This window comes from Talpa occidentalis, unplaced genomic scaffold (assembly GCF_014898055.3).
Source record: "Talpa occidentalis isolate TD23 unplaced genomic scaffold, MPIMG_talOcc4v2.1 talOcc4.5, whole genome shotgun sequence".
Classification (NCBI taxonomy): Eukaryota; Metazoa; Chordata; class Mammalia; order Eulipotyphla; family Talpidae; genus Talpa; species Talpa occidentalis.
In genome coordinates, this window is record NW_023604861.1 from 44837188 (window position 1) to 44862063 (window position 24876).

The 24876-nt window shown below is 37.4% G+C and overlaps 1 protein-coding gene across 3 annotated transcripts in view; it reads right to left on the reverse strand.

Annotated features, from left to right (window-relative positions):
• ATP8A2 (ATPase phospholipid transporting 8A2) overlaps positions 1–24876 on the reverse strand; it is a 591448-nt gene that overhangs the window by 403746 nt on the left and 162826 nt on the right. For all 3 annotated transcript variants that reach the window (XM_037527049.2, XM_054701459.1, XM_054701458.1), the window contains exons 23-24: positions 24297–24435; positions 8842–8906 (exon numbers count right to left, since the gene is read on the reverse strand). In XM_037527049.2, the coding sequence (XP_037382946.1) occupies positions 8842–8906; positions 24297–24435 (204 nt within the window). The remainder of the gene's footprint in view (positions 1–8841; positions 8907–24296; positions 24436–24876) is intronic.

A 24876-nucleotide genomic window follows, 5' to 3' on the forward strand; every position in this document is an offset into this window, starting at 1 on the left:
TTTGAGTTTTATTGTGAAAATTTTATAGCTTTCCTAGATAATTACCTAGATAATTCCTAGATAATTTCCTAGATAATTACCATTTCATCTAACTTTAGAATTTATCTACATACAGTTCTTCACAGTATTACTTTATTTTCTTTAATGAGAGGGAAAAAAATCCCAGTCAACAATGAATGGAATATTTGGACATATGTACCAAAACCATAAAGTACTTGGATTTCCTTATTAACTCAGCAGTCTTCCTGTAGTGTGTTGCTCAGTCTCCATGTATTAAATGATTTCCTTGTTTTCTTTTGAGAGCTGATTTCTACTTTGATACCTTTATGATTTCAATCTTTGTGAATCTCTTGATATTTATTTTATGTCCCCAAATGTGGTCTATTCTAGAGAATGTCCCCTGTGTACTTGAGTAAAATGTGTGTTCTGCTTTTGGGGGGTGGAGTATTTGGTAAATGTCTATGTGGGACATAATTAGATCTAATTCTCTATTTAAGGCTTTTGTATCCCTGTTGGTAGGTATGATTTCGATCTTCGTGAATTTCTTCATATTTATTTTATGTCCCAGAATGTGGTCTGTTCTAGAGAATGTCCCCTGTGTAGTTGAGTAAAATGTGTATTCTGCTTTGGGGGGGGGGTGGGTGGGTGGAGTGTCCAGTAAATGTCTATGTGGGACCTAATTAGATCTAATTCTCTATTTAAGGCTTTTGTATCCCTGTTTACTTTCTGTCTAGTTGATCTGTCCATTGGTGAGAGTGGGGTGTTGAAGTCTCCTACCACAAATGTGTTTTTTTTTTTTCAGTGTTTGTATTCATAGTTGACAGAAAGGTCACGAGGCCATTGGCTACTCTGGCACCTCCCCCAATGTGGGTCTGGGATCTCACCAGTCTCTGATACTGTTTTATCAAATTAGACTGCTACAATGATGAAGACAGGGGAAATTTTATAAATCAGGAACTTTCCTACAAAGCTGAGCATAGAGTTCATCTCTGAGAGAAAATGATCATGTTCCTACTTATAAAGTAAGCTTTGGTTTTTACCTAACAATACATTTTTTTTCAACATGTTCTTAGAACAAACATTTCAAATGGTTCTCATATTGAAAATATTTCAACAAAGATGATCATTTAAACAGAAGCAGAATCAGAGTCACCTATTAACATTTCATGGTTTACCAAGCACTGCATACTGAAAAGGAAAAGCAGAAAGATCCACACAAATTGAAAATTCACCAGTGTTTTGTTATAAGGTATTCAGTCATATTTTAAGACTTCAATTTGCTTTAATAGCTTCAAATATAGAACTTATTAAATATAATCTCAATTCAGAGGATTTCAATTCCACAATATTGAGAAACTATCCAAATTTCCAGCACTTATATTACTTGTACACAACTGTGCTAAGCTTCCTTACAGATAAGTTGGCACAACTTGTCTGGACAACAAGGAAGAGTACATAATATATGTACACACACACGTGTGTGTGTGTGTGTGTGTCTGTGTGTGTGTCCATGTATCTGGATAGTCTCTATCTAAAAAGACATATTTCCCTTGGTCTGGGATCTGTATTTTTAAGAATTTATTCTTATTCTAAGAAAATAAACAGTAAAATACAAAACAAGATATGTCCCCAAACATGACAGATTAGAAACAAACTTTTTATACAGTAATTAGTCAAGAGTTAAATAAATTATCGAAAAATATACATATATAATGGAATCTGTGTCATTCTTTAAGAGGGAGCTCTAGCAATATATTTATTGATATAAAGTCAGAGGGCTAGTTAAGAGGGGAAAAATAAGTTAACAAAAATATGTTTTGTATAATTACATAGTTATATAAATATATACAAACATACATTTGTGTATATATGTATACAGCTATATTTTAGTGAATGAAAAGAGCCAAAACTATAAATATATATCATTATATTGAATATATAATTTTATATATGTATAATATATAAGATTGTATGTGATGATATGAATCATGTGTATATATTTTACATAAAAATGTAAATACATCATACCTAAACATAGCCACATAAATATGTAGCACATAAACACATAGATATATATATACAGTATATTTATAGGTATATACACATAATGGTTAGCATGTAAGACTTGGATATAAATACAGCATTGCTATCTAATATACAAGATATAGATATATAGGTACATAGAGATACATATGTAAAACATGCTTCACTTGCCCCAGAATAAAACATTCTTAGACTATTGACCAAATTTTTTTTAGTTCTTTGGGTAGTAGGAGTCCTACTAATTTTATATTTCTTTTTTCTCATTTTATATCTATTTTTCCTGCTTTAAATGGATTGAGTAATTTTTAAAGGGGTAAAATGAGGTTTAAAACTATTAAATTGCCAGAAAAATCGAAATTATCCTCAGAGCAAAGCTTTATGGTTATGCTCCAATTAATCAAGTGGGCTACATCAAAGGTTCGCCCTTAGATATATCTTGGAAGTTATTCCAAGCAAAACATGCCTGGGTCTACATAAGTTACCTTATATAGGAACAACAGTGCTTAGAAACTTGAATACAGAATAAACTTCATTGATGAAGGAATATGACAGTCTTAAGCCTCCAGTGTAATAATTTTTCTCTTACAATACCCTGGCTACACTGTCATGGCAAAGTAGGTTGTTTTCTCAGCCTGAGAACTGCCATTAAGCATTTTTCATGATATACCTTATGATACACCATGCAATTACTGATTTTCTTCACTTAAGAAACCAGCAGTGTAAGAGTCATCAGGACTGTGACAAGGTAGGCCTGTCTGTTTCTCAATGCTTTTTGAGGGCACCATTAGCACTAGTGGATGGAGCCTCTGATTTCACTCGTCAGAGTTGGATTCCATAGACGTGGATTATTTATCATAAGTAAACCCACTGGATAGAAACGATTTTTTAAGAATCTACAGTTAACAAAAGAGTACTACTGGTTCTGTTTGTGAGGAACATAGACAAAAATATGATGGGTCATAGAGAATTTACTATAGTAATGTTAAAAAGCAATTAAAGGGAGAGGAAAATGAAGAGAAATTTTCAAACAAATATTTTAGCATCAGCCCTGAAAAAAATTTTTACTACCTTGAATTGTTGCTGAGAAGAATACGAGAAATAACTCACAAAAAATGAACATGTACTCAAGAATAAGTCAGCAGACATGAGTTTTTGTTATAAATGAAGTTCGTCATAGTCCATTGCTTAAGGTATGTGACCTATATTTAATTCAATACCAGTCATATGTGTACGTTATATGATGGCATACGTTATGACAATGCAAGCATTTTCAAGTGTTTTATGAAAAAAAATCTGTCATCACATCACACATTATAACATCATTTCATCTTAAGACTAGATAATGGAAGTGTACCTGTGAACATGAAGATATGTATATGTTTACATATTTTAAACATATTTAACTTGGTAAGTTAAGTAACTTCCCAAGGAGGCACCTATAATTAAAGGAAAGAAAAATAGAAAATAAATAGTAACTCTGATTTGCTATGCATATTTATTATGGGTCAAAGGCTTTTTTTGAAAATACAATGAAAAGATTTGAACCCAAACAGGCATTCCAGTGCCTGTTCCCTTAACCATTGCACTGTCTTCCACCATCATTACACTGTCTTCCAGTCTGACAACTGCTAAGTTCTTTGCCATGAGAACAACAATAAAACAAAAGAGTATATACTTCTGGGTGGTACACAAGATGTTCATGGTCAATCTACATGTAAAACACTGTAAGAATCTACAGCATGTTAAAGGTCTAACTTTCAAAGCCACAGTCACAGCAATGAAACCGTATAGTATTCTGTGGCTTCCTGATTCCTACTTGCCTATAAATTAGCAGTACGAGGGAGGTTCATTGATTGACTCTCCACATCTATTTCCATCCTCTTCCATATTTTTTCTATATTGCAGGAACTGAATGGCTAAAAACCTTATTTCCAAGATTCCCTTACTAACAGGATTTTAGCTCACTTCAGTGAACTGGTATGTTAGCTTAAATTTGGAAGACAGAAAAGAGACCAACTATTCCTTTTCATGCAAGGCATATCCTAGATTCAACTGTCTATCTGGCCCCAGTTTCTAGATAGAGGGAGCTGGAACATCAGCAGTGATTTTCTGAAACCCTCGGGGTAGCAGCAACAGTGTCCTCACCTTAGGAATAAAGTTGCTTGGACATGAACTGGAAACCTTCCTAGGGCTTGAAGACCTCTGTTCCAACAGCTTTTCCAAATAATCTTACAAGCACATAATTTCCTGTTTTAACTTACTTTATCTTAAAATTAGACTCTGTGCCAGTTACTGAGTTAACATCTCTCAGCCTCAGACATACCCTTCTATATTTAGCTTGTGATACTACAGCAGGGATTCTACAAACCACATTCCTGATTTGCTAGGGCCTCTCTTTTCCACTCTGCCAGTAAGGGGTGCAAGAGAGAGAAAGAGAGGCTGCCAATCCAAAGATGGATAAAGAAACGCTTCTTCCTATTTCCCCCTTGTGGGGTTCCTGTCTGCTTCTAATTCTTTATTCAAGCAGCACAGATCTCTTTATAGCAGAAGATGAATCTAATTTACAGTTTTTCCAACACTTGCAAAATTATCATTATTGCATTTTACCCCAAATGCAGGGACACTATAGCAGCCAAGCATCTCTCCCTTCTTCGGAGAGCTTTAAGAGTCCCTTCTTTGAAGTTTAACAGTCTCAATAATTTCATTCTTTTCCCTTTGTTCCCTCAGGGGTGGAGGTAGCAGCTGCTTCCTTCAGTTGCCACTACCAGAGACCTGAGAGCAGGGCAAACTAGTTCCGAAAAGGACAAGATAGTAAATAATTTTCAATTTGTGGGCCTTAAAGTCCCTTTCCCAAGTACTCTACATTTACAGTGACAAACAGTAATGGGTAATGTGTCAATGAATGGGATGACTTAAATAAAACATTATTTGCAAAAACAGGTTTGGGTGAGATTTCTCCTGAATATTATACTAGACCATTCTCAGCCCTGAAGTTCTCATTTTACACTTTCAGTTGCCTAATTAACAACTTTATACTTAATTCACAATTCTCTACATTAAAACCAATCTATTCAAATAACAGGTGTGGTTTTTATTTTCTGACCAGACTGACTGTCATTGTATCCTAAATTGAACCCTGGCCATTTCCATATTTGGTATCAAAAACTGGGATTAACTAATTCATCTGCTTGGGTTTGAAAGAAGTAACAATCTTATTGGTGGAAAAAAATATAGTATTGTGCCTGGCAAGCAGTATCACCCTACTGATTTAAATGACCTTTCTTTGCCTTTCTAGTCATTTTCTTGCATATCCCTGCAATCCACAAATGACACTGATACCCTTTTCTAGTAATCTGTTCTCCAGATTCAGTTACATTTCCCTACAGTTCTCAGAATCAGAGCCAACTAGATAAGTTGTAGGAGCAACCCATATGTTGCTATCAATAAAGGTAATTTCTCAGTATTTCTAACCTAAAAAACAGAAAATCAAATTTTTCTGTTACCCTAGCCTATCAGTTGATGTCCCCCTGGAGCACATCATCATTCTCCCTGTGTTAAGGACCACTGACCTTATCTATATTACAGAGCTTAGAAGTCATTTTGGCAACAGCTGAAAACGTCAAAACAGAGATGTACCCTAATCATTTTAAGCATCGGGAATCCTACCCTGGACATAGTTATTAGGCCAGTCAGAGTAATGGATGCCAGTTCTCGATCTTTAAGTAGACCTCGTATTCCCTCATACTTATATGCAAAACGAAGTAAAGGAAGGCAGGCCCAAAGAGTCTAATTCTCGTGCTATTTCCTTTGTCCTTGTCTTGTTTGCTTCATCATAAATCATCAGAGTCCTGCAGCCTTAAAAGCTTAAGTTGGAACCTCCACCACAGATCAACTGTATAACTAATTGATTGCCCTAGGACTCTGCTTTTATTTCACACTTACCAAATGAAATTTTAATGAGAGTAGGAATGAAAGAGAAGTAGAGAAGGTGGGAGAGGGGTAGGAGAGTGGGAGAAGGACTCTAGTCCAAAATATGGAGTTTTCTTTTCTGAGTATGGAACCAAAAAGAAAGTACACAGGAACTGCATTTCCGCTCAGCAGATACTGAATTCAATAGTGGATTCATACTAAAATTTGTATTTTTTCAAAGGTGGGTATAGAAGAAGTATTAACTGGTTACCAATGAAGTAAGCCACCCCCATAAAATCTTCACAGTTTGTATGACAAATCACTCTTGTCTATGTAATCAAAAGTCCCAAACTTACTGTAAGTCCTGTAGTGCTGGTAAAGTTAAAGTCCATCTCTTGGATTCCATCAAATACCTCACAGAAAAGCAAAATATAGGCTCACTTCTAAGTTATATGCATATAAAAGGAGGGTTATTTTATGGTTGTGAATGTCTTGGAATTAGAAAATCATCAGGATACAGGAGCTCCAGGGACAGATACCACAGGCATGCTCTCACACTGTGTTCCTCCACCCAAGGGTGCTGGTACCAGCATACTCCTCTCTGCCATGATCTGCTTTGGCTCACCTGGTCTTGATTCCCTCACCACTATGTCGTCAGCATGATCTTTAAATAGAAGTTCTAATTGATAATCTGGAAAATATGCCAAGCTTGCTAATACATTCATTCAAACATATACAGAGTAGCTATTTTGTGCAAAGCACTGTATTGAAGGTAGAGATGCTCAAAAAAATCAGACTTTTGCTCCATGGCAAATGGCCCTTACGTTATGAGACTTGAGGGAGGCAAACAAAATATAAAGCATTTCACAAAAACAAATAACTTGATTAAAAAATGGGCAAAAAGATTGAATAAATATTCCTCCAAAGAGAATATGCAAGTGGCCAGTAAGCACATGAGAAGATACCTGATGTCATCAATCATTAGGGAAATGTAAATCAAAAGTACAATGACATACCACCCATCAGGATGGCTACTTTTAAAAAATATCTTACCTCAATAAAAATAATTCCACTTAAAGAAAAACAAACAGAAAAAATAACAAGGACTGGTGAGGATGTAAAGAAATTGGGCCCCTTAAGTATTGTTAGTGAGAATGTAATATGGTACAGTCACTGTACTAAAGAGTATAACAGTTAATCAAAAACTGAAACACAAGATTACCATATGAACCAGCAATTCCACTTCTAGGCTCATACACAATCCTGAAAGCAGGATTCAGAGCTATTTGCATACCCATCTTCGTATCAATGTCATTTACAAAAGCCAAGAAGTGGAACCAACCCAAATATCCTATCAAAAGATAAAAGGATAAACAAATGCAGTCTATACATATAATGGATTATTACCTAGCCTTAAACAGGAAGGAAATTGTGGCATATACTACAATATGGTTGCACCTTAAGGACATCATGCTAAGTGAAATAAGCCAGTCACAAAAAAAAACAATTACTGTGTGATTCCACTTACATAAGCTACTTAGAGTAGTCAAATTCACAGAGACCGAAAGTAGAATCGTGGATGCTACTTTCTACCACCAAGGGCTGGGGGGACGGAAGTGGAAGGTTGTTGTTTAATAGGTACAGATTTTATTTTTGTAAGATGAAAAAAGTTCTGAAAATAGATGGTGATGAAATGATGTCATTCCACTATACACTTAAAAAGAGTAAAAATATTAAATTTTATGTGTATTTCACCACAATTTACATATATGATATGCAATAAACATTTCATAAGTATTATATATGTAATTTCAGTGATGAAATATTCTATAGAGAAAAATAAAACCAAGTAGAATAGGGGGTCATGGGGTGATAGGCATGCTTAAGTGGAAGGTTAAGTTTCTCACCACCCCAGAAGAGGTGAGAATTAGAATCAAGGTGATGAGGGATGACCTAGGAGTTGTGGGGTTCCTGGAGGTAGTGCCATAAACAAGGATAAGAGACACACAGAAAATCCTTAAGCTGAGTCAAAAAGTGGTACCTTGCCAATGGTGCCTTGGACACACAAAGACCCTCTCCTGACTCTGACTATTGGAGTCCTGAAGAGGCAGAGAATGTCTTGGTCTTGAAAGTAGGATTCGTGGCTTACCCAGTGTGCAAGCGTAGAAATTTCTGTACTGCTTCCCTTAAAAGTGTAAATAACCCTGTCATCTGTTCCCAGTACCAGTATTTAAATCCACTGCCTGAAAGAGTGGCCATAGATGCCTGTCAGCAACAATTCCATGTTAAAAGCTGTGACAAATGGAAACTCACTGCCCAGCCCCTATCTTTATAACAAGACACTTCCCAGGTCCCCGGTTGCCCTAAACCAGCTGCACCCCAGGCTTCATGAGTGACTTGAGGCAGTGACAAAGTGGGTACATGTCTATAGAACATTCAGAAAACCATGCTGTTCAATTCATAAGCTGATGGATTGGGATGTTGGAGACTCAAGGGCATATGTATCCTATTACTATATAATAAACACCTGCTGGCACTTAAATATGATTTTTAACATTTGTACTAGAAAGAAAATCCTACAAGTCTCTGATAACCAACATAGGAGTGAACCATCACTGCTTAGTATACATCCTAATGGGAAGTCAAACCAGGTTTAAGCCATGCCATTTCATATGAATAATTCTAGGTGAGTTAACGAATGATCATGAAGCAGTGTTCTAAGCTTACCATTTTGATGTTCAAATATAAGACTTCTGCTCATAAATAAAACAGAAAATGCAAAGTAGTTTTGTAATTTTTTCTTAGTGAAAACTAAACCCTGATAATTAGTCACAGTAGAAAAGAATTAAGACAATCATATCAAACACAATTTTTGAAAAAACTACTTACATCCAAAGAATCCTCCTTCAAAAGAATAAGGGCCATATTCTGGGAGACCAACCGGCAGGAATATCCTAAAGTGAGGGAAGAGACAACACACATGAATTTACTATTCCCTCCATAAACCTATCATTTTTCAAAGGTTATTTGAATTCAGCACCTTTCCTTACCTCTTCCTTATTACCACTTTATTTTTTAAAAAAGATTTATTTATTTATGCATACAAGAACTGGGGTACAGGCCAGAGGTGCAGGGGGTGAGAGGATTCACCAGAGACAGAGTGGAAAGCAAAACAGGCAGATTGACTGAAATACACTGCTGAGGGGAGCAGCGGACAAGACAGGAGAGGTCTGCTGCACCATGTGGGTAGCTCCCTGGCAGGCTGGGGATTGAACTCGTGCTGCAGTGGCTGCGGACAGTTTCATAGGTTGTGTCTTAACTCCTTGCACCACCAAGGAGGCCCCTTATTACCACTTCAAACCTACTGGTTCATACTCAGAGGAACTGAGGAAGCGTGAGGGCTAGCAACAATTGATTTCAATTCCTACATACAGCTTAAACAGAACTTGTCAGGAAGACATTCATAACTAATAGCTAAAATAAATTCTTGTCAATTTTCTGTGGATTTTTCATTATCCTTGTATAACATTAGGATAAGCCTTGGATTATCTGAAATAACAGCAAACACTTTAGGAAGACAAACGGAATCAAGTGGCGCTGTGAATTAGCACAACCATGTCGTCTATAATACCAAGGTTCCTCGTTTGCATTTTTTTAAAGTAGGGAATTCTCACAACAGGTTTCAAAAGGAATATCATTATAGCACTGAGGGAGTCAGCTTTCCTGCCACAAATTCAAAGTGATCCCCATCTTAAGAGTTAAGCCTAGTTTCATTTAAAAAAAAATTTGTCTTTAACAAAAGTATTCCAATACTAACTCTTAACAATTTCCACAGCACTTTGAAATTAAGTAATCTCTGTAAGTTATAAACATCAATATTCAGAACCCTATTTAAATGAAGTCTGGAGGCTAGAAAGAGTGCCCCCGTGTGAGGAAAGCAGCAAACTATAGAACCCAAAGTGCCTTGGATCTCCTATTTTTTCCCCTTGGTAGAAATGGAGAGGCTGGTCCTCCAGAGGTCACATAGGGGGCTGGGGGAGTAGGACTGGAGCGAATGCAAGCTGCTCCCCCCATGTACATACAGTCCACTCTGTTCTTTCTTCTGTTGTTTTGTGCCTGAATAAATCCTATATGTTGTCATAATAACAAATTGCTTTTGTTTGAGATCAGCAAGGTTAAGCAAGATACTCTTTTCTAACTTCCCTCCCAGAAGGTGAGCATATTTTCTTTGAAGCTCTTTCCTACTCAGATTTTACAGTTCACTCCAATACAGCTGGAGACATTCAGTGATACCACACTCAAGATGAGAGCCCCTCCCAATGCCTCCCTTCAAATCCACATACTCTGGGGAGGGGGTGACTCCAGAAACTCCAAGATCAGGGGTTTCTGTTAGGGTTCTAGTCAAGTTTTCTCCACCCTTTGGGTATCCCTTGAGTTGAGATCAACATGTGATTTATACCAATAGCCATATCAATTGAACATTCAGAAAAAGCAAGAATACTCCTGCTTAGAAACTGACCCTTCATAGTTTTTACCTCAGCACCTTAAGATAATAGATCAATGATAGAGAAACAGAGAACACATAATTAACATGATAATTTCAACCTTCCTGCAAGTATAAAGAAGGGCCTTCACTGATGCCGTTCAAAAAGCAGGAAGCCTGGATTCTCCTCTGCAGAAAAGCTAAAATATCCATTCCCACAGATGTTGTCTTTAACAAGGAAAGGAATGGACATTATTTAAATGCCTAAGTCACAGAACTGCTGCATTTTGTGTTCAGTTCTACTCAGGAGATTCTCTTTACATTCTTAAGAAACCCTATTAAATATAAAACAGAATTCAAGACAGACAAACATTAAGATCAAGAAAAACCTTGTATTTCTTTTTTTTGTGGGGGAGGGAATAAATGCTTTTTGCTTATTTTCAAATGTACAAAGCTTGTCCATCCCTAATGATTGTCATTTGAGAGAAATATGCCAATTTTTAAATTAATCACCTTAGAACACAAATTTTAAAGCACAAAATTATGATTTTTAATCCAAATGTTATTTTTTAAAGCAATACCAAAAAGATATAATCTAGATATAATCTGTTAACAATAGTGACCTCTAGGGCATGAGATTATTTCACTTGCTATGTGGAAACCACCACATATTATTTTAAAATCTAAAACAAATAGAATAATTAGAATAATAACAGATGGACAAATACTTGTCAAATCGCTAAGACAAAAAAAATGAGGGGGAATAAATATGAAATACTATTCTAATATTTTCAAACTTGATCAAGACTGTATTTTAACAATAGTGATGAGTAAAAATGAGACTTTTCCAGAATGTCATTAGAAGATCCTCAAGGGATATTACAACTTTAACTGTTTCCCTCTATTTTGGGCTTATTCTTTTTAACCCCAGAGACTTCACGCAATACAGACTGTTACAAATTAGGATAACTAATGCAAAAGAATTTGCTGGTAGTTTTTGATTTGAACAACAGCTGCAGGAGTGTACTATAATTTTTAAGCCCTGGCTTGCTGCATTATTTTATATTTTCACTTTAAGCAAAATGCCACTTGACAACTGAAGCTGCACCAAGATGGAAAAACTCCAAGTATTTTTCAAGTCATTGCAAGGAGAGGACAATAAATAAAACCACTGACACTCTCATGAATTTAAATATACAAAACCAAAGGTTTCTGAGAAGAAACAAGGTGCTTGGCTTTTTTGTTTTTAATTTAGAAAATGAAGTGAGATTTTGCTTCCAGAATTATCACACAGAACACTTGCACTAGACAGATCATAGAAGCTTAACACGGTTAATTGCGACTTAGCTAATGTGGCAAATTAAATTATGTCCATCCAAGTTTGGTGTGCTTGATTTCTAATGTTTTTGGATAAAATGAGATCAACTCTTGGAGAAAAGCCAGGTATGAAATGTCAATCTGCACTTGTAAATTGAGGGCTAGCTCTTCAAGTTCCAATCTAACAAGACGACCATAAAATGACTGAGAAGAACCTCTGGGATTTCACTTTTTACTACAGCTAAAATTAACAGCCCACTACAGAAGTGTTTAGTCTTTCTACTACCTGAGTATAATCAACATTCAAAGAAATCAAAACATTACAGAGTTTGTGGTACTTACAGCAGTACTTGATTTTAAGACAATAAAATAATAATTCACACTAGAAAATATTACCAAACCAAATCTCTCCAATCTTGTACTTGGTGTCTCTTTAATTTTTCCCAGGAAAGCTCATGTTGTCAAAGACATCCAAATCCAGATTTCTTTGGAGACAATTTTCGAAGAGTTAAAATAATCTATCCCTACTAACCAGATATACTAGTATCATATTAGTCAAACTATCACCCATGATTGGGATTCAACCTGGTCCCAAACCCTCAATAAATGTGTTGTTGGTCCTAAATAGTTTTGCACAGAGAATGTGGCCAATCAATATTAAAGTATGAGTGTGTAACACACACTGCCAAACATCAGGGATAGATGATAAAAGATGGTACTCATAATCTATTCCAGATGGGGTCAAAGAGGCTCATTACAGAGTCCTTCACCTTCCAGAGAACCAGAAAGGGACAGAACCACACACCTGCCACCTCACTCTCCAGATCCTTCAGGCCTCCTCGGAAAGACTCGGTCACATGTGAGAACACAGAGCCTCAGGTTCCCCTCATAATCTCCTTCAAGCCTGGCCATGCTGACGCATTCTATGTTTGGTCTTTTTGTTTAAACAAACAAATTCTTGAAGGCTCAAGTTTTAACCCTATCTCATTCATGAAGCCTTCTCTTTTTCAACTCAGATATTTTTCCTTCTGGGGGTGAGTCTCAAGTGTCACAGTTACGTCCTCAGATGTTCAGCATTCTTACACCTCTGTGACGGAGGTTAAGTTACTTCATCTTTCTGTACCTCAGTTCTATCTTTATAAGGAAGATAATGTCTATCTCAAAGGGAACTAAATATAAAACTTACATAAAGGACTCAGTACAATTAAGCAGCAGTTCTCCAGCCTGCCTATAACTATGCAGGTGCTTCTTTTCACCAAACTTCTCCCTTTGCAAAGCAGCAGAGGCAGCTCTCCTCCCAAGAATGCCTACCTGGGACTCTGCAGGCATCTCTCCTAACAAACCTGTCCCTTTCAGGGACAGCTCTTTCTGCCTGCTTGTGTCTATGTAAGCATCCTTTATTTCCCTTCCTTTTTTATAATAAACCTGCCATTTTAATATTAAAAAAAAAAACGGACTCGGCACAGTATTTGGCACACTATAGCTAACACTAACTGAGTAACCATTATTAACTCTGGTCCTGTTTAATATCTATGATGCACAGTTAATTTGTACTTTCTCATCTACCTCATTATGTAATTTGTTTCATAATTAACTCACGTCCCAATTAGAGAATGTAAATTCCCCAAGTCTATAGTGAGGCATCTGGCAACCATACTAAATGTAGGTAATCAAGAAAGAACATGTCTGATTTTTCTGGGAGAAATGCACTGAGATGAACACCACCAACCAGCCTTGCAACCTTGCAACCATGGCCCAGCTTCACCTGGGAGTGGGCACTTATCCAAGCAATAATAGGCTAGGCAAGCACCATATTTTACTCACTTTTAAAAATTAAACTTCTAAGACTACAAGATGTAGTTTTAAAGTATCAAATGATGGGTAACTAAATGCCTAGGGAGGCATGGTGGAATTCCAATTCAGAAATGGTTTATGGTGAAAGCTATTTCCAACTTAATGACTTTATAATGGAATACCCATGAGGACTTTGTTCTCACTCATCCTACATCCATTAGAAAAAAAATTATAGACCCTGAAACTTCAAATCTGTTGTCTAACTATTTAATAGATGCTTTATCCAGTGGTAATAAGCAAATGACAACCACACAGTTCATAAGACTACATCTGAAATTTCATTTTAGACTAATTGAGGCCAACCTTTTGAGCTAAAAAAGAAAACCGCCAACTCTATGAAACACAGCTAGTTAGCATAAACTCAAGCAGAGAACAGCAGGATTCTGGCATCATGCCCATTCCAAACTATGTAAAACCCACAGGCAAGATGACTGTATCAACATACTACTTGTTGGTTCACAAGAGGCATAAATATCTTGGGACTTAATTTGACTAAACATGTTCATTTTCAAGGCATGAACGAAAAGTTACACTTAATTTCAAACTCTCAAACTCTCATATATAGAGAGAAAAAAACAGAGACAGAGTGACAGAGACAGAGGCAAAGGTAGATATATCCAATGCTAAAGAGAGTCAACAAACCCAAACACCAGCCATACTGAATGTAACCTTTAAGGATGAACTCTCACTATCTAAAAAATGTTGTGAATAACTGGAAGAGTCAATAGTCATAAGATATTCAGAGATATCAAAATAGAAAAACAATGTGTTTCTTAGAATGGATGAATAGCAGCAGCCCTGCCTTCTAACTGAAATGTCAGAGAACATTTTTGTGAAAGCTATATGCACCTGTTGAAAATAAGCACTGCACCTGAACTTCCCCCTTGAGCTAGAAGGCTGTGTATGGGTAAAGACCAAAGTCAGTGTTCAGAAGACCACTCCCAGAACAGTGCCTAGTAGTCAGCACTCTATTCACTGGTTCTGTTTTCCTTGGTTAATTGAGAAGAAGAAATTACTAAAATACTTCTTCCCAAGGATATTCTGGATACACTAAAACATACGTAGAATGCACAAAATTATATAGAATAGTCCATAAGTAAATGGCTCATACGACTGAGGGCATGGGCAATGAAATGTATGACAAGAAATCAGGCATAAAATCCATAATGCATCTGCAGCATGACCTCGTGCTGCTTATAGCTATAACCTGTGGTCTGACACAGGCAAATCTAATAAAATGCCTGATGTCCACATGTTGCTGGGCCTTCTGCATCATTTGTAGGCTCAACAGATATTCTCCCTCAGTATCACCCAGGGTCACAAAAGAATTCTGAATGCAAAGTGAAAAAAATAATTCAGACATAGCTCTTAAAAAGGACACCAGTTCCCCAGCTGCAGAAGCATACTTAGCAACACCAAAGATATGTTTGAATTCTGATACAGAGAAAAGCTCCAGAATAAATATATGACATTGGTAAAGTTATCCTCTAATGGTCTTAAGGAGCATTCACTAAGAAATAAAAAAAAAAAAGTTTTTAATCTAATAGATATAAATGCTTCTGGAACCAAAACTACAAAAGTTGCTACATGCCTTTGAAAAAAACGACAAAAGATTTAACTGTTACTCAAAAAAAAAAAAAAAAAAAACCACCCAACTGCTGGACAGATGTCAATTATTTCATAAGGCTCAGAGAAGCCTCACTGTGTAAAAGCAAAATTTTCTTCATGAAAAATAGCACACTTGTGTTTTCTTGGTTGATATTCGTTCCTTTGCTTTCCCTTGTGTTTATTCCAAACCTAGTTAAACCCTGATAAGCGCAGATATGATAAAACAAACAAGCAGAAAAAGGGGTATATGTGTTCCCCCAGGATGGGGTGATTGAGCTGCGAAGCAGGGAGAGAGGGCAGTGGTAATTTTCCAGTTATCACCTTGTCAGCATGCTCTCGCTCACAGCAAACACAAGAAAGCACTTAAGGAAGTTAAGTCTGGCGTTAGGAGCATAAAAGGCCATTAGTTCAGCAGGAACACTCAAGATCTGGAAGGAAGAAAGCTTATCATTACAGTTACATTTTAACTTGAGGGCTTACCCACTTCTTTCATATCACTCTTAGAGAGCAGAAAGCACACCTTTACATTTAAATAAGTATTTCAGGGAAGCAGTCAACTATATGTGTCCTATATGAATACCAGAGGCCATATATCAAGCTAAATATATATGGGAAATAATACCTGAAGACTAATGCATGTGTGTGAGAGAGAGTGTCTGTGTTTGTATACAGAGAGAGAGAGAGAGAGAGAGAGAGAGAGAGAGAGAGAGAGAGAGAGAAGAGAATTGGGGGTAGAGGAGGGGAAATTATACCAAAAAGCAAAAGTGTTGGTCTACATTTATAAGTCTTAACACCAAAAAAGCTGTAGTAGTAGTAATATATCTGAAACATCATCACAGTCTTCTCCAAAAATATGCATTTGATCAAAACTACAATGAGATACCATCTTACACCAGTAAAAATGGCACATATTAAAAAAAACAAGCAACAACAAATGTTGGTGAGGATGTGGAGAAAAAGGAATGCTCCTGCACTGCTGGTGGGAGGACAAACAGGTCCAACCACTATAGAAAGCTATGTGGAGATTCCTCAACCTGCTAAACATGGAGCTTCCATATGATCCAGCAATTCTACTCCTAGGTATTTACCCAGAGGACACAGAATCATTAATTCAAAAGGACACCTGCAACCCTATGTTTATAGCAGCATTATTTACTATAGCTAAGCTAAGGAAACAACCCAAATGCCCAAAAGTAGATGACTGGTTCAAGAAGATGTGGTACATACACACAATGGAATATTACTCAGCAATCAAAAAAGATAAACTCATGTAATTTACAGCAACATGGATGGAGCTGGAAGGGATCATGCTCAGTGAAATAAGCCAGAAAGAAAAAGAAAAATACCGGATGGTCTCACTCATAGCAGGAATTAAGAAAGCCTAAATAAGAGACCAGGAAAATGACTAATTACAATAAAGTAAAAATCAAAATCAACAAGCAACTATAAACCTGAAACACACTATGGGGGGAGAGGAGAGATTAGGGTCAAAATAATGGGGGTGGCAATTGTATGGGAAATATAACCAAGATGAAAATGCATAGTGTGCAAAAAAAATGAAAAATGATGTAAAAATATATAAAATTAAAAAAAAATATTAAAAAAATATATGCATTTGAGAGACAACCAGCACAAATCTATGGACAGTCAATGCTTTAGAGACTGTTCATGAAACAAATACCGTTCTTTTGACTCCAATTTTTCTTTTTTTTTTTTTTTTTTTTTTATTTTTTTTTTTTTTTAAATATTGAATTTTATTTTTATATTCCCCCATACAATTGCAAACGCCCCATTCTGACCCCAATCCTTTCCCTCCCGCCCCCAGCCCCAAAAAGTGTCTCTGGTTCATAGTTTTTTGTTGATTTTGATTTTCACTTTCTTATATTCATTTTCCTGGTCCCTTATTTAAGTTTTCTAGATTCCTGCTATGAGTGAGACCATCCGGTATTTTTCTTTTTCTTTTTGGCTTATTTCGCTGAGCATGATCCCTTCCAGTGCCATCCATGTTGCTGCAAATTGCATGTGTTTATCTTTTTTGAATGCTGAGTAATATTCCATGGTATATATGTACCACATCTTCTTGATCCAGTCATCTATTTTTGGGCATTTGGGCTGTTTCCAAAGCTTAGCTATTGTAAACAGTGCTGCTATAAACATAGGAGTGCAGGTGCTCTTTGGAATTGATGTTTCTGTGTCCTTTGGGTAAATACCTAGGAGTGGAATTGCTGGATCATATGGAAGCTCTATGTTTAGTAGGTCCAGAAATCTCCACACAGCTCTCCATAGTGGTTGGACCAGTTTGCACTCCCACCAACAGTGCACAAGAGTTCCTTTTTCTCCACATCCTCGCCAACATTTGTTGTTGCTAGTTTTTTTAATATGTGCCATTCTCACTGGTGTGAGATGGTATCTCATGGTAGTTTTGATTTGCATTTCCCTGATTACAAGTGATGTTGAACATTTTTTCATATGTCTGTTGGCCATTTGCATTTCCTCTTCAGAGAAGTTTCTTTTTAGCTCTTCTGCCCATTTTTTGACTGGATTATTTTCTTTGTTGTTGCTGAGTCTCATCAGCTCTTTGCAGATTTTTGTGATCAGTCCTTTATCATTAGTGTTGGGTGCAAAAATGTTCTCCCAGTTGGTGGGGTTTCTCTTTGTTTTTGTTATTGTCTCTTTTGCTGTGCAGAAGCTCTTTAATTTGATGTAGTCCCAGCTGTTTATCTTTCTCTTCACTATCACTGCTTTGGGTGATGTGTCTGTAAAGATGTCTTTGATGTGCAAATCCCGTAGTGTTTCGCCTATATTTCCTTCTATGTATTTTATGGTTTCAGGTCTTATGTCTAGTTCTTTAATCCATTTTGAGTTGATTTTTGTGTATGGTGTGAGGTAGTGGTCAAGCTTCATTCTTTTGCATGTAGCGACCCAGTTTTCCCAGCACCATTTATTGAACAAACTTTCTTTGCTCCAATGCATAGTCTTTGCTCCTTTGTCAAAGATTAGTTGACCATAAATCTGTGGGTTTATTTCTGGATTTTCTATTCGATTCCATTGGTCTGTATGTCTGTTCTTGTTCCAATACCATGCAGTTTTGATGATTATGGCTTTGTAGTATAGTTTGAAGTCTGGGAGTGTGATGCCTCCATTTCCTTCTTTTTTTTTCAGTAGAGCTTTGGCTATTCGGGGTTTTTGGTGATTCCATATGAATTTCATCAATAATTGTTCTATTTCTTTGAAGAATGCCATTGAGATTTTGATTGGAATAGCATTGAATCTGTATATTGCTTTTGGTAGGATGGCCATTTTAATAATGTTTATTCTTCCAATCCATGAGCAGGGGATGTCTTTCCATTTCTTTGTGTCTTCTTCTATTTCTTTTAACAGTGTTTTATAGTTTTCTTTGTATAGGTCCTTTACCTCTTTTGTTAGATTTATTCCCAAATATTTGATTTTTTTTGTTTCGATAATAAAAGGGGTGGTTTTTTTGATTTCTTCTTCTTCAGATTTATTGTTTGTGTATAGGAAGGCTACTGACTTTTGCGTGTTGATTTTGTATCCTGCCACTTTACTGAATTGATTGATGAGTTGAATTAGTTTTTCTGTGGAGATTTTGGGGTTCTCTATGTATATTATCATATCATCTGCAAATAGTGATAGTTTGACTTCTTCTTTTCCTATTTGGATTCCTTGGATGTCTTTCTCTTGTCTTATTGCTCTGGCTAGGACTTCCAGTATTATATTGAAAAGCAGTGGTGAGAGTGGACATCCTTGTCTTGTTCCAGATCTTAATGGAATTGCTTTCAGCTTTTCACCATTGAGAATGATACTGGCTGTTGGCTTGTCATAGATGGCCTTTATGATGTTGAGGTATGTTCCTTGTATCCCAAGAATTTCAAGGGCTTTTATCATGAATGGGTGTTGCACTTTGTCGAAAGCTTTCTCAGCATCTATTGATATTATCATATGGTTTTTATATTTCTTTTTGTTGATGTGTTGGATAACGTTGATTGATTTTCGGATGTTAAACCATCCTTGTGCCCCTGGAATGAATCCAACTTGGTCGTGGTGAATTATCTTATGGATACATTGTTGGATTCTGATAGCTAAAATTTTATTGAGGATTTTTGCATCAGTGTTCATTAGGGAGATTGGCCTATAGTTTTCCTTTTTTGTGTTGTCCTTATTCGGTTTTGGTATTAGTGTAATATTGGCTTCATAGAACGTGTTTGGTATTGTCCCTTCCTTCTCAATTTTTTGGAAGAGTTTGTGAAGGATAGGCACTAATTCGTCTCTGAATGTTTGGTAGAATTCATTTGTAAATCCATCAGGTCCTGGGCTTTTGTTTTTGGGGAGGTTTTTAATTACCATTTCAATTTCGCTGCTTGTAATTGGTCTGTTTAGGTGTTCTATTTCTTCTTTATCTAGCTTTGGGTGATTGTAGAGTTGTAGGAATTTGTCCATCTCCTCTAGATTGTTGAACTTGTTTCCATATAACTGTTCATAGTAGTTACTGATTATTCTTTTGATTTCTGCTGTGTCCGTTGTGATTTCTCCTCTTTCATTTATGATTCTGTGTATTTGTGCTTTCTCCCTTTTTTCCTTTGTGAGCCTGGCTAGGGGTTTGTCTATTTTATTTATTTTTTCAAAGAACCAGCTCTTGGTTTCATTGATCTTTTGGATTGTTTTTTTAGTTTCAATTTCATTTATTTCTGCTTTGGTTTTTATTATTTCTTTTCTTCTACTGGTTCTGGGGTTTTTTTGTTGTTCTTTTTCTAGATCTTTGAGCTTCGAGATTAGGTTGTTTCTTTGAGTTCTTTCTTGTTTTTTGATGTGAGCTTCTATTGCTATATATTTTCCTCTTATTACTGCTTTTGCTGCATCCCATACATTTAGGATATTGGTGTCCTCCTTGTCATTCAATTCAAAGAATTTTTTAATTTCTTCTTTGATCTCCTCGTTAGTCCAGTGGTCTTCCAGTAATGTGGCTTTTAATCTCCATGAGGTAGGATAGTTCCTTGCCTTCTTTTTATGATTTATTTCTAGTTTGATGCCTTCGTGGTCAGAAAAGATGGTTGGTATGATTTCAATCTTGGTGTATCTGTTGATGTTTGTCTTGTGCCCCAGTATGTGATCGATCCTGGAGAATGATCCGTGTGCGCTTGAGAAAAATGTGTACTCCGTTTTTTTTGGGTTTAGTGTTCTATAGATGTCTGTTAAGCCCAAATGCTCTAGGTCCTTATTTAGAGCTTTAGTTTCTTTACTTATTTTTGTCTTGTTGATCTATCCATTGTTGATAGTGGTGTGTTGAAGTCTCCCACTACATATGTGTTTTCTCTGATGTCTGTTTTCAGAGAGGACAACAGTTGTCTGATATATTTTGGTGCTCTTTCGTTTGGTGAGTATATGTTAATGAGTGTTATTTCTTCTTGAAGTATTGTCCCCTTAATCATAATGTAGTGACCATTGGGGTCTCTTTTTATTTTTTTGAGTTTGAAGTCTGTTTTATCTGATATAAGTATAGCTGTTCCTGCTTTCTTTTTTGGCCCATTTGCTTGTAGGATTGTTTTCCATCCTTTGACTTTGAGCCTATTTTTATCTTTTGTAGCTAAATGTGTTTCCTGGAGACAGCAAAAGGTTGGGTTTTGTTTCTTAATCCAGGCTGCAACTCTGTGTCTTTTTATTGAAGAGTTTAGTCCATTTACATTTAGAGTTAATATTGATATGTTAGCATCTGTATTTGCCATTATGTTTGTCTTTCCTTTGATTTTATTTATTTATTCTTTTAATAACTTTTTTTTTTTTTTTGGTCTTCTTTCGTTGTTATTCGTCCCTCTGAGGTTCTGGCTTTAGGATTCCTTGTAGTATTTTTTGGAGTGGGGTTTAGTCGCAATGAAATTCCGGAGTTTCTCTTTGTCTGGGAAGGTCCATATTCTTTCTTCATGGAGGAAAGAGAGCTTTGCGGGATAGAGTATTCTTGGTTGGCATCTGTTTTCTTGGAGTCTGTTGACTATGTCCCTCCACTCTCTCCTTGCCCGTAGTGTTTCTTCAGAGAAGTCTGATGTCAGCCTGATTGGTTTTCCTTTGAATGTTATCTGTTTCTTCCCTCTTGTCAGCTTCATTATTTTTTCCTTGTCCTGGATTCTTGGGAGCTTTACTATTATGTGTCTTGCTGTGTTTTTCCTTTCGTCGTGGAAGTTTGGTGTTCTTCTTGCTTCTTGTATATCAATTTTCAGCTCCTTCTTCTCATTTGGGAAGTTCTCTTCAATTATATCCATAAATATTTTCTCTGTTCCTACATCTCTCTCCTCTCCTTCTGGAATTCCTATAACTCTTATATTTCCTTTCCTCATGGAGTCAGATAGTTCCCGAAGTCTTTCTTCATTCTTTTTCCTTCGTACTTCTCTTTCCTTTTCTGTTTTGGTTCTTTTTATTTCTGTGTCTTCAAGATTACTTATTCGTTCTTCCATTTCATCTATTCTGCTTTCATTGCTTTTCCCAGAGTTCTTTAGTTCCTCCATTAATTCTTTGATCTCCTGCATTTCTCTTACTTCCCTCTTTAGGGACTCAATTTCCTTCTTCTGATCTATCACTTTTTTAATCATGGCAATTTTAAATTCTCTTTCTGGAAGGCTCAGAAGTTCTTCCAAGTTGCTGTCGTTGCAATCTGGGGAGTGGTTTTCTTTTTGTGGTGTGCTTCTTTCCTGAGGAGTTTTTAGGTTGCGTGTGGTTCTTCTACTCCCTACTGTCTGTTTTCTAATTTGTCGTATGCGTTGGGACACTGTGTTGCTCGGACTGACTGACATCTTGGGTGAACTTCTCCGCTCCCCTCTGGCTCTTCCAGGAGCCATCTCTGTCTTCTGGGGGAGCTTTCTGCTGGTTTTAGGCAGTTTTTACTGAAGAAATATCCCTGTTCTCAAATGGCGAAGCGGGATGCAGTCCCTGCGCCTCCGGTTTCAGGCACACTCTTCTGCGCACCCGGTCTGCCCCGGACGTGGGTGCCTGCTCCCTCTGTGGGCTCAGACTGCTGGTCGGAAGGGGCCTGGCGTGGAATAACTTCCCGGCTGGCCACTGGGTCCTCCAGAAACCTGCCCTTTTCAAGCAGTCTTAAGAAATGTCCTGTTTTATAGGGTGTTAGTGACTTTTTTTTTTCCTGGTCGCTAGGTGGCGCCAGAGATCTCTCCTATTGTCCTTGGGGGGCTGTTTTTCGCCTCCCCCCACCCCGTGGGACAGAGAACAGAGCGGGAATGGTAGGGTACACCTCAACAGCTTTGGGGTGCTGTGTCTGCCTTGTGCCCCACCGTCGTGGAGAAACCACGCCCCGAATTTTCGTGCCCCGGGTCTCAGTTCAAAGCCCTCAGTTCCAGGACGCGGGCTGTAGCCCAGTTCAGTGGCGCGGGAATGGCGCCTTTTGCACCGCTCCCGTACCTGGGCGCCTGGTTCCTGCTCACTCAGGGAGGGACCTTCACCTCAGTGAGGACCTCCGCGCCTCCCCGCAAGCCTAGGTCGTCTCCCCGCAAGCCTAGGTCGCAGGCGCGGGGACCTGGGCAGCCGCGATCCAGGTCTGCACTTGCTTTTCAAGCGCGCCGAGCGAGCCGCTTTCCTGCGCCAGCTTACCGGCAGCCCGGGCTGTGTGCGCATCTCCCGGGGTCTTTGTTCTTCTCTAATGGCGCCCGGAGCCGTTCGCTCGCTGGCGCGGCGAATCCTGCAGGGTTCGCCTCAGCTCCCGTTCACGGGGTGTGGTGGCTGCAATAGTTCCTTTCCACGCACAGTCCCGTTTGCTGCGTCCGTTTTTCTTGTTGGCCGTTTTGGTTTGTTGTTTCCTCCTCTCTGCCGGTCGGAGAGTGCCGCCTCTGTGGGCGGGGGAGGGGAGCAGGGTTCTGAGCTTCCCTCCCTTCTAGTCCTCTTTTATGGCCACTTTCTTCTTCGGGCAGTTCGCTGGCGTCACCCGTTTATCTTCCGTGTCCCAGTTCTCACTGGGACCTGCCGCTTTTCCTCCCTATTCACTTTTTTTAATGGGAGATCTTACTCGCAGCGTCTCCTCGCCGCCATGTTGCTCCGCCCCCTCCCTGACTCCAATTTTTCAATATCAATTGTTTGCAAGCCCAAATTGCATTTGATTATCTACAATTTAGATAAGAAGTGATTAATAAAATAATTAAATTTTTTCATCTGTGCTTTAAAAAAAAGTGAAATTCAACTCATAGAAAAGGTTTGTTTACATCTGAGAGCATCTGGAGGCAGAGCTGATTCAAAAGGGAAGGTGTAAGGAAACGGGCACATTAGATTCAGTTGATGCTATTCCAAGGAAACTGTCCCAAATAGGACAAGGTTTCTTTAATTCAGATGTTCCAGAGTGTTTCTTTCTGAATTGAACATCACATAAGATCTGTTTCCATAAATATGTGATAAGACATGTAGTAAATTTTATCATAAATGTTTAAGGCTTATAATATCATAATGGTGACATAAATACCACATAATTTCTAAATATTTTAAATAAGTTAGATTTTAAAAAATTAGTAGTCTCAGCTACTTTTCAAATTTAAAATGTGCCTCTCTTTAGCACTAATTATACTATTTGGACTTAAATCCCCATTCTTCAATTTTCACTTCTGCGATGCATAGCAAGTAAAAAGCATGTCAATCCAGCCAGGGGAAGGAAAGAAACTAGCCTTTCAGAAAAAAGACCACTCAATTGGCAAAATCATTAAAATGCTTAAAATGTATATGATCGTAATGTACATTTTAAACTTAGCCAAAACATGCTGTTAATTTCTTAGACTAAAATTCTGCAAAGAAAGCCTTAAGAAAATCAAAGTTGTCAACTATTGCATTCTATACACTGTATCTAAATGTTTTTTAACATCTTTCAGGGGTATATAACAATTTTAACATTTATAACTGTCAGATTATGCTCATAAAAGCATCTTCATTTGGTTTGGGTAAACTTTTCTTGGTCTTGTGAATGAAGAGTTCTAGAAAACGTCATTTGTCAATGCATTAAAGAAGATTTAGGTACTTCTAAGAGACATTTTAAAAGGATAATACAAAAATCAACATCAAAAAATATTTTAAAGGAAATTACCTATATTAATTGCAGTTTCTTGTTTGTCTCCTGTCAACACCCAGATTTTAATTTCTGCCTTCAATAGAGTTGCTATGGTTTCTGGAACTCCTGCCTGAAGGCGATCTTCTATGGCTGTGGCTCCAAGTAACAGTAAATTCTAGATTGAAAAATATCTTCAATTAGAGATTGAGCAGTATTAATGGCGAAACTAAGGCCAAAAAAAGACAGTCAAATGCTCTGACAGTTATCTTACATCCTCTATGCTAAATTTTGTTTGCAGATAATTAGTGATATCTAGATGTGCAGTACAACAAAACTATTCAGGATGTTAGAACTACTCCATTCACACAGGCATCCCATTACATGTCATTCATTTCTTGGTGCATGAGCATGTTAGAATACAGGTCATTCGGCAGGAGAGTATCCTTTGGATATTTACAGTATATTACCCTTGCCTCTCCCTCCACTAATGAGTAAAATATCATGCTAGTGCTAACATATGAGAGAAACTGATTCTAGATGGTACACTTAAAGAATTCAACAGAGAAGAAAACAATCAAGTTAAGATTGAGGAGCTATAAAACATTGCCCTATTGGT